General features: G+C 43.9%; 1 protein-coding gene across 1 annotated transcript; it reads left to right on the forward strand.

Moving 5' to 3' along the window:
- The first annotated feature begins 3,149 nt into the window (after nucleotides 1-3,149).
- Nucleotides 3,150-5,997, forward strand: KIF2B (kinesin family member 2B). Its single transcript, XM_059148674.1, has one exon. It carries the CDS (start codon nucleotides 3,273-3,275, stop codon nucleotides 5,325-5,327), a length of 2,055 nt encoding a protein of 684 aa, XP_059004657.1. The 5' UTR covers nucleotides 3,150-3,272; the 3' UTR covers nucleotides 5,328-5,997.
- The last annotated feature ends 3,022 nt before the right edge of the window (nucleotides 5,998-9,019 follow it).

Genomic DNA, 9,019 nt, shown 5'->3' on the forward strand with positions numbered 1-9,019 from the left:
CAGTACTCGATGCTATTTCTTAGGAAGGGATATGCCCATTTCATGCTATTTTGCCTGAGTATTCTCAACAAGGTCAGAGAAGCATTTCCAGAGGTAGTGATATTTAAGATAGATATTAGAGAGGCCAAGGGAAGGAAGGGATACAGAGAAGCTTTTCTGTTCCAAGAGCTAAAACAGGGATTCCCAAGGCCTGTGTGCCTGGAACCAGCTGCATCAGCATCACTTGGGAACTTGTTAGACATGAAAATTCTCAACCCCACATTTCCTGCATCAGAATCATTAGGGTGAGGACCCACGATCTGTTTTAACAAGCTCTGTAGGTGAATTTCATGTACCCTAATACAGAGAATCCCTGAGATAGAAATTAATAATTTGAAAAAAAAAATTATGGAAGGAACTCAAATTCTTCAGTATGGTTCAATTTTAGACTAAGTGTGGGCAGTGGTAAAGCTTGAGGATGAGAAGGCAGGCAAGACGGTAATGTGTACCATGTGCTCTGGAATGGGATTTTTACTGTATCAATTAGGATGATGGAGAGCTATGGAAATGTTTGTGAGCAGCCATGGACCGCAGAATTCGCCGTCAGAATAACTCGAGGAGCGGCATGAGAAATAGACAGAATCTCTGTCTGGACGAGGATGGCCAAGGAAGCAGGGTTGTAATGGGTTGGGAGATGAAAGGATGTCACTGTTCCAAAAAGACTTCTAGGGGTGGAGAAAGGACTATCTCACTCCAAATTAGGATGGGCTGAGGAGGAGAGAGAAGCCAGTGGGTAGAGTTAGGAACTACTAAGAATACTTAAAAATACCTGCGTGCACTCTCTCACTCTCCCTTTCTCCAAATATATATATATATATAAATATAATATATATATATATAAATATAAATATAATAATATAAATATATTTATATATTTATATAAATATAAATATGTGTATATGTAATATATAATAATATAAATATAAATATATATGTGTATATATATTATATAAATATAATAATATAAGTATAAATATATGTGTATATATATACACACATATGTGATAATAAATCATGGAAATACATGAGATAGTCAGGGAAAATATATATAAAGAAGAGAACTAAAGTGTGGGGGAAGAAAGGCCTTGAAATAGCTGAAAAGGCATTCATGGGTATGCTGGACAGCAAAATAAACTTTAGTCTCTTTTTCCTTGACCACCTGGGACTTTGCCATCTATTATCTACTTATTTTTTTTTTAAGATTTTATTTATTTAATTTGACAGACAGAGATCACAAGACAGAGAGGCAGGCAGAGAGAGAGAGGGAAGCAGGCTCCACGCTGAGCAGAGAGCCCGATGCGGGGCTCAATCCCAGGACCCTGGGATCATGACCTGGGCCCAAAGGCAGAGGCTTAACCCACTAGACCACCCTGAAGCCCCTCCATTGTCTATTTATAAAGAAAAAAAAAAATCACTGGCTTAGGTATAAAAACGTGCCTAACCTGGAAGAGATAGAGTTTGAGTAATTTTGAGAGAGATTGCACTTTAATTTTGAGAGATAAAGGCTAACATACATAGGTATATATATATATTTATGTGTGTAATATATAAATATAAAATATCTACAGATATATAGGTAAATATATATATATATATATAAATATAAAATCTATATCAAAAACTCGAAAGCAGCAAATTTTTTTAAAACTTAATTTAACTTCATGAAAAAGAGGAATTAAGGACCTCCTCATAACGTCCTTGACAAAAGGAAAACAAAAACTGATTTCCAGCACACTTTAAATATTCAGAAGTTGGCAAATAAAGAAATTAATAATCCTAAAAAGACAGTTGGCTAGTCCTTTCTCTCCTCCGTCCACTAGCACGAGCACCACATCCTGACCCAGCTTATCCAACACTCTCCCACATCCCTTCTTTTCAAAATTTAAGCTTGACTACATTTACTGAAGAGAGGAACTCTCCATGAAAAAGAAGTCAGTTTAGAACAAGAATTTGTTTCCATATTGTCCCCTGGGTCCTCAGGAGGGTTGTAAGGACACTAGGCCACTTCATGCTACTTTGGGGCTGTCAGACTTACCAAAAGCCAGTGTGATATGTGGGAAGACAAGAAAATGTCACCTCAGTCTTCATGTTAGCCTATCTAGCAGCTGAGGTCAATTTTTTGTTTTGCAAGTAAATCATCCCAGAGCGGGGGCGGGGGGGGGGGTGGTCTGCAATCTTTCCAAAATATATGGTTGCCTCTGGTCATCTTAGGTACCTTTCCGTTTCCCCTGACCATCCCACCAGCCCCATCTTAACAGCTTCTAAAGGAAACACACACACACACACACACACACACACACATTTTGGGATGAGAAGGTGGTACAAGATGAATTCTCTGTTTTCACTAACCGTCCCTCCTTTCTCTCCAAATTACGGATAATGAGGCCAGTCGTGTAATTACGGAAGGACTTTAGAAAGGTAATTACTGAAAGAATCTCAAAAATGGCGGTGTCGGCAATGCAACAAAACTCCCTTTCTAGCTATCAGAACCACCTGGAATGTGATAAACACTTTGAGTTTGCAACCCCAGAGGCTACACCAAAGGACGTGCCCTACTAGCAAATTACCACAAGAACCCACTACATTCCCCTCATTTTGATTTTGTAATGAGAAATCCCATTAAGCAGGAATAATTTTTAAGTTGTGACTGTTCAAGTCAAGAGAGTTTCGACGGGGTGCGGGCCGGAAGAAGGATGCCTGGTTTGCAGAACATTCTGTGGGATCCTGTCCTTAGAAGCCTGTGATTTGCGGACAGCTCCGCCTTCACTTGCTCCTGCTGGTCACTGGAGGACTGAACTGGTTCAGCTTGGTTCTCAAATTGAAACGCTTAGCTCTGATGCGGCAGGTCAAGACTGCAGGGGCGAATGGCTAGTCCCAAAGCTGGCGCACACATGTTCGCGGAACATACACCCTACTCCTAACTCCAACCCCTCCGTATTCGGTGGCAGAGAACAATTCTTCCAGCCCTGCGGTCTCTGTACCTAGAATCAGGAACGTGCCGACCCCACTCCCCCACCCCCCTTTCACCTAGCGACCCCCAGGCTCCGCTGCCTCTTGTCTCCATCCCATTGTGACGCCAGTGGCTCAGGCGGAGCCCGTATGGGACTCACAAAGGCAGGTGCAAACTACAAGCGCCTCAGTGCCCTGGGCGCTTCAGGCTGGCTTGGGCTCCGGTCCTGCTGCTCCAACCTCAAGGGCCCCGGAAACGAGCCCCGACACCTCCATCCCTCACCATGGCCAGCCAGTTATGCCTCCCTGCCGCCCCTCGCCTTGCATCCTTGAAACCCTTGAAGCCGCCCTTGGGAGATGTCCAAGTGGGCATCTGCGTGGCGATCCAACGTAGCGACGGGCGGATCCATCTTGCTGTGGTCACAGAGATCAAAAGAGAAAACTCTTGGGTCACGGTGGAGTGGGTCGAGAAAGGAGTCAAAAAGGGTAAGAAGGTTGATCTAGAGACCATATTCCTGCTGAATCCCGCGCTGGCCTCGGCGGAACACCCCACAGCGTCCTCCCTGCTGCCTTTGTCTCTGGGGCCCTCCTCGGCCATCGGGGACCAGTGCACCAGCGCGCGGTGGATTGCTGCAATCCCGCAGAAAAACGAAACGCCTTCGGGGGACAGCCTGGCTCTGAGAGTCCCCAGCAATCCTTGCCTGATGAAGCGCAAAAAGTCTCCCTGCCTACGGGAAATTGAGAAATTGCAAAAGCAGCGGGAGAAGCGCAGGCGGCTGCAACTGGAGATCCGAGCCCAGCGCGCCCTCAATGTCAACACGGGAAACCCCAACTACGAGATCATGCGCATGATCGAAGAGTACCGCAGGCACCTGGACTGCAGCACGGTGTCCAGCCTGGAGCCCCGGGAAGACCATCGGATCTGCGTCTGTGTGAGGAAGCGTCCTCTCAACCAGCGAGAGACCACCATGAAGGACCTGGACATCATCACCATCCCCTCAGACAACGTGGTCATGGTACATGAGTCCAAGCAAAAGGTAGACCTCACTCGCTACCTGGAGAACCAGACCTTCTGCTTCGACCATGCCTTCGATGACACGGCCTCCAATGAGTTAGTGTACCAGTTCACTGCCCAGCCGCTGGTGGAATCCATCTTCCGCAAGGGCATGGCCACCTGCTTTGCCTACGGGCAGACAGGCAGTGGGAAAACGCACACCATGGGCGGAGCCTTTTCAGGAAGGGACCAAGATTGTTCTAAAGGCATTTATGCCCTGGTGGCGCAGGATGTCTTCCTCCTGCTCAGAACCACAGCTTACGAGAAGCTGGACCTCAAAGTCTATGGGACATTTTTTGAAATTTACGGGGGCAAGGTATATGACTTGTTGAACTGGAAGAAGAAGCTGCAAGTCCTTGAGGATGGCAATCAGCAGATCCAGGTGGTCGGATTGCAAGAGCAGGAGGTGTGTAGTGTGGAGGATGTGCTGAACCTCGTGGAACTAGGAAATAGCTGTCGGACTTCTGGACAGACATCAGTCAATGCCCACTCTTCCAGGAGCCACGCTGTGTTCCAGATCATCCTAAAGTCAGGAGGGAACCTGCATGGCAAGTTCTCCCTCGTTGACTTAGCTGGGAACGAAAGGGGAGCAGATACTGCCAAAGCCAACAGGAAAAGGCAGCTGGAAGGCGCAGAGATTAATAAAAGTCTGCTGGCGCTCAAAGAATGCATCCGGGCTTTGGGTCAGAACAAGTCTCACACCCCATTCAGAGCCAGCAAACTGACGCAGGTGCTCCGGGACTCCTTTATAGGCCAGAATTCCTCCACTTGTATGATTGCTACGATTTCTCCAGGGATGGCCTCTTGTGAAAACACCCTCAACACTTTAAGATATGCAAACAGAGTGAAAGAATTGACTCTGGATTTCAGGCCCCACCATCGCTGTCTCTATCCGGTTGGACCTGAGGTGCCAAGGATGTTGGAAAATCATATTACAGATTCAAAAACATCCCTTCAGGGGGATGGATTTATTAAAATTTCTGGTGATATTCAGAGTGAGAAGGAAAAACAGGTTAAAGACATTGAAACGTTACCCACTCCATTAGCAGAGGATACAAGGACTTCATGGAAGGAATCAAGCCAAGGGCCAGGGAAAAACATTCAGGAGACAGCTGGTGGGGTAAACTGTGATGTTGATTTTTGCATTGCCCAGTTATTGTCCATTTTGGATCAGAAAATAGGAATTCTGACTGAGATTCAAAAGAAACTGAAATTATTACGAGCTGACCTCCAAAAGAAGACCAAGTACGGTGGAGCCAGTGGCAAGAGGTCAGATCTGAAATGATGGATACACTGCTGTGGCCCCTACCTCTCTTATTATAAAAGAAAATGTCCAAATTATCTAGATATAAAGATCCTCCTGGAAAGCTTAGAACATCTTAAAATATGCTTGTCAGAAGTGTCCTCTTGCTTCTTCCTCTGTATTTTTCTGTGGTTTGTTTTCATTTTCTAGGACATACGTGCTCAACTGGGAGCCATTTACCTCGGACATTTGACAGTGTCTGGAGACATTTTCCATTGTCAAAACTGAGTTTGGCAGTGGGGGGCAGTTATCCTGGCATCTATCGGGTAGAAGGCCAGAGAGGCTATGAAACACCCTCTGATATTCCAGACAGACTCCCACAACAAACAACTATCTGGTTGAAAATTATCAATTGTACTGAGGCTGAGAAATCCTGCTATGTAGAAAGAGCCTCGCTGTGATGAAACCAGACACCTCAAATCTGTGACTAAGAAGGCATCACATTGCAGATCAAAGGGACCGGAATTAGAATACACCTCAGGGTACACAATGGCATAAATCTAATGATACCCACACTCACCAATCTCTTTCTGTGGCGTGGATGTGTAGATTCAAATGGTTTCTAAGCTCTAGTCATAATGGGGGATGGGGAAGGGAAGAATTTTATTTCAGGGGCTCTGTGTCAGAACCTAAAACTGAGAGAGATTTTTATTTTTAATCTTTGAGTTAAAATTGGCAAAGTATTGTGCTTCCTGAGAATGATTGTGCGTGTGTGTGTGTGTGTGTGTGTGTGTGTTTTGAGTAAGCACTGGCTTTGTTGACTATGGTGTCTTTAAGCTTTTTTTTCCCCTCTCATTTTCTTGCCAAATTTTGTGCTTACATAATTCACATAAAAAGCTTTCCTCCATCAAATTAAGGTAGGGAGCCAGTCAGCAAAGTAGTAGAAATGTTCTGGCCTGAAACAGGGCACATCCCATAAAGGCTTCACAAGGAATGTGGGAGATATCAGGGCCTTAAATCACTTCAGTAAGGAGAAAAAAAAAATCCTGATTCAAAGATCACAAAGTCCATCATTTGGGGGGGGGGGGCGAGGAGTTAGAAGCTAATATAATTTGCAAATATAAATATGATTAATACACATTTACCTTATGCAAACATATTGATAAAATGTTATAATGAAACAATTAAAGATCTTTTGCTTTCAACTCCACCAGTTCCAAACTCCTTTTTTAAGGAATAAAATGGAATGATTGGCAAAGAAAGTACTTGGCCGACTGGGAAATGTGGGGGACACAGAAAAGGAGTATCTAAATTCTGTTACTACCTTGGCAGACATGACCTTTTGTTTTCAAAAAATTTCCTCTAAGTTGCAAAGACCTCCCTGGCACTAAAGAAAACGTACATGTAACTACTAGAGAATAGAATCGTGATGTCCTAGCAAACAGCTATCAGTATAAAATAATTAGTATCATCAGGACGCCTGGGTGGCTCAGTTGGTTAAGCAGCTTCCTTTGGCTCAGGTCATGATCCCGTCGTCCTGGGATCAAGTCCCACATCGGGCTCCTTGCTCAGCGGGGAGCCTGCTTCTCCCTGTGCCTCTGCCTGCCATTCTGTGTGCCTGTGCTTGCTCTCCTCTCTCTCTCTCTCTCTAATAAATAAATAAAAATCTTTAAAAAAAATAATTAGTATCATCAAGAACACCTGATCTTTAGTAACTAGCCAAGATTATGGCCTCTACATTATTATCCCCCTCTGCTGCTTTATCCGTGCTGGTTAAGTTACATACTTTTTTTCTTTAGATTTTATTTATTTATCTGACAGACAGAGATCACAAGTAGGCAGAGAGGCAGGCAGAGAGAGAGGAAGGGAAGCAGGCTCCCCGCTGAGCAGAGAGCCAGATGCGGGGCTCTATCCCAGGACCCTGAGATCATGACCTGAGCCAAAGGCAGAGGCTTGACCCACTGAACCACCCAGGTGCCCCCATTTTTAAATCAAATAAAACTTTGGAGATCTGTCTTCCCTTAGGACTAGGTCATCTTCCTTCAAAGTGAGATTTTTTAATCTAAATTATTTTTGTATGCAAAGAAAAAGCATGGGGTTAAGAATCTTGCCTGGGTTCCCGTCTAGTTCTAGTATAGTAAATATCTGTAATTTTTGGCAAGTAACTTTGTCCCTCTGAATTGCTTTTTTTCTATATAAAGTAGGGTAATTAGAGCACCTGCTTCAAAAGATTGGAGGGTGGTTTTATTGTCTGCCACTCTCCCCCCATCTTTTATGCCAATGACTAGTGCCTGTCATTGTCCTTGTTACTGTCATTGTCCTTGTTGTTCTACACCACACTTATCTCCCCTCTCTCTCCCTGCCACACAATTTTGGGGCAGCCTACTAGGAGTTTCAATATTTTGATACCAGTGACATCCATTTTTTTTAATTTTATTTTTTATGACCTGCAACCTACACAAATCTTCCCTATATAGTTCCGCGAATGTTAACAAAGTCAGTAACCCTCCGCGAATGTTAACATAGTCAATACCCCTATATCACACCACCTATAGCAACATATAGAACATAATGTCCCGGAAACCTCATTCCTGCATCACTTCACTCACTACACCCTGCATCAAAGGTAAGGACTATTCTGACAAAAATCATCCCAGATACGTTTGTCTCTCTTTCAGATTTATGGGATCATACGCTAGATACACTTGCATCTCCTGTTTCTTTCAATCAAAATCATCTATGGCCTGTCCTTTTTACATGGTTCTATAGTGTTTCGATGCACAGGTAGTTCATATTTGTAAATTTTACTCTTGATGGAAAACTGAGTTCTATTTTAAAGAATTACTAACGATGCTATGAACATTCTCGCGCATGTCATTTGGTGCACATGTGTATGTCCAGAATGGAATTCCTGGAGCCACAGTATGCTTCTATTCCGCATCATAGGTCATGCCAGGGAGTTTTGTGAAGAATCTTGACCAATTTTACACAACCATCATCATTTTAAAAGCATTAGGGGTCCTCCATATGTTAGCCTATACTTCATATTGTTATTTTGTAAAATTCTATTTTTACACTGTCTCATGTGTAGGGAAACCTATCTCATTATGCTTCTTTCCCCTGATAAAGTTCAAGGTCATTATACAAGTGTACTGGCCATTGAGTCACTCTCTCTTGTGCATTAAATGCATTCTGGATGCAAGTTCTTCTTTAGATACATGTATTGCAAATACCTCCTACCAGTCTGCAGAATGTCTACTCACTCTCTTAATGGCATCTTTAAATGATGAGAAGCTTATAGACTTAATGACGTTCAATTTACCCATTCTTAAAGAAATATTGGTTAGGCCCCATTTCGTAAGTCTTTATCTACCCCAAATCATGAAGGCATTTTCTTTTGCCATCTTCTAAGAACAACTGTTTCGGCTCTGACTGGTGTCAGCGCCTGCTCATCTGTGTGCCTCCAAGTCAGCAGCAGAAGGAGCTGGCTGCAGGACGCAGAGCCAAGTGAGACTCAGTCCACAGGGTTTGCAACTTCTCTGAGTCTGCAAGTGGGACCATGTGGGTAAACCTGCCATGAAGATGAGGTCCCACTTCCTCCAAGCAGCTCTCCTCAGTCTTAGGCTTTGCTGAAATTTCACAGCCTCCCACCTGGATCCCCAAGCTCCCAAAAAAGGCATTTTTGTCTGTGGATGGCCACATCATTGTTTATTGACAAGGACAGGAGCTGGGGA

Source organism: Mustela lutreola, chromosome 15 (genome assembly GCF_030435805.1).
Source record: "Mustela lutreola isolate mMusLut2 chromosome 15, mMusLut2.pri, whole genome shotgun sequence".
In the NCBI taxonomy this organism is placed as follows: domain Eukaryota; kingdom Metazoa; phylum Chordata; class Mammalia; order Carnivora; family Mustelidae; genus Mustela; species Mustela lutreola.

Bases quoted from the DNA above. Each gene is read 5' to 3' on its own strand.
- KIF2B (XM_059148674.1), top strand. From the start codon at position 3,273: ATGGCCAGCCAGTTATGCCTCCCTGCCGCCCCTCGCCTTGCATCCTTG.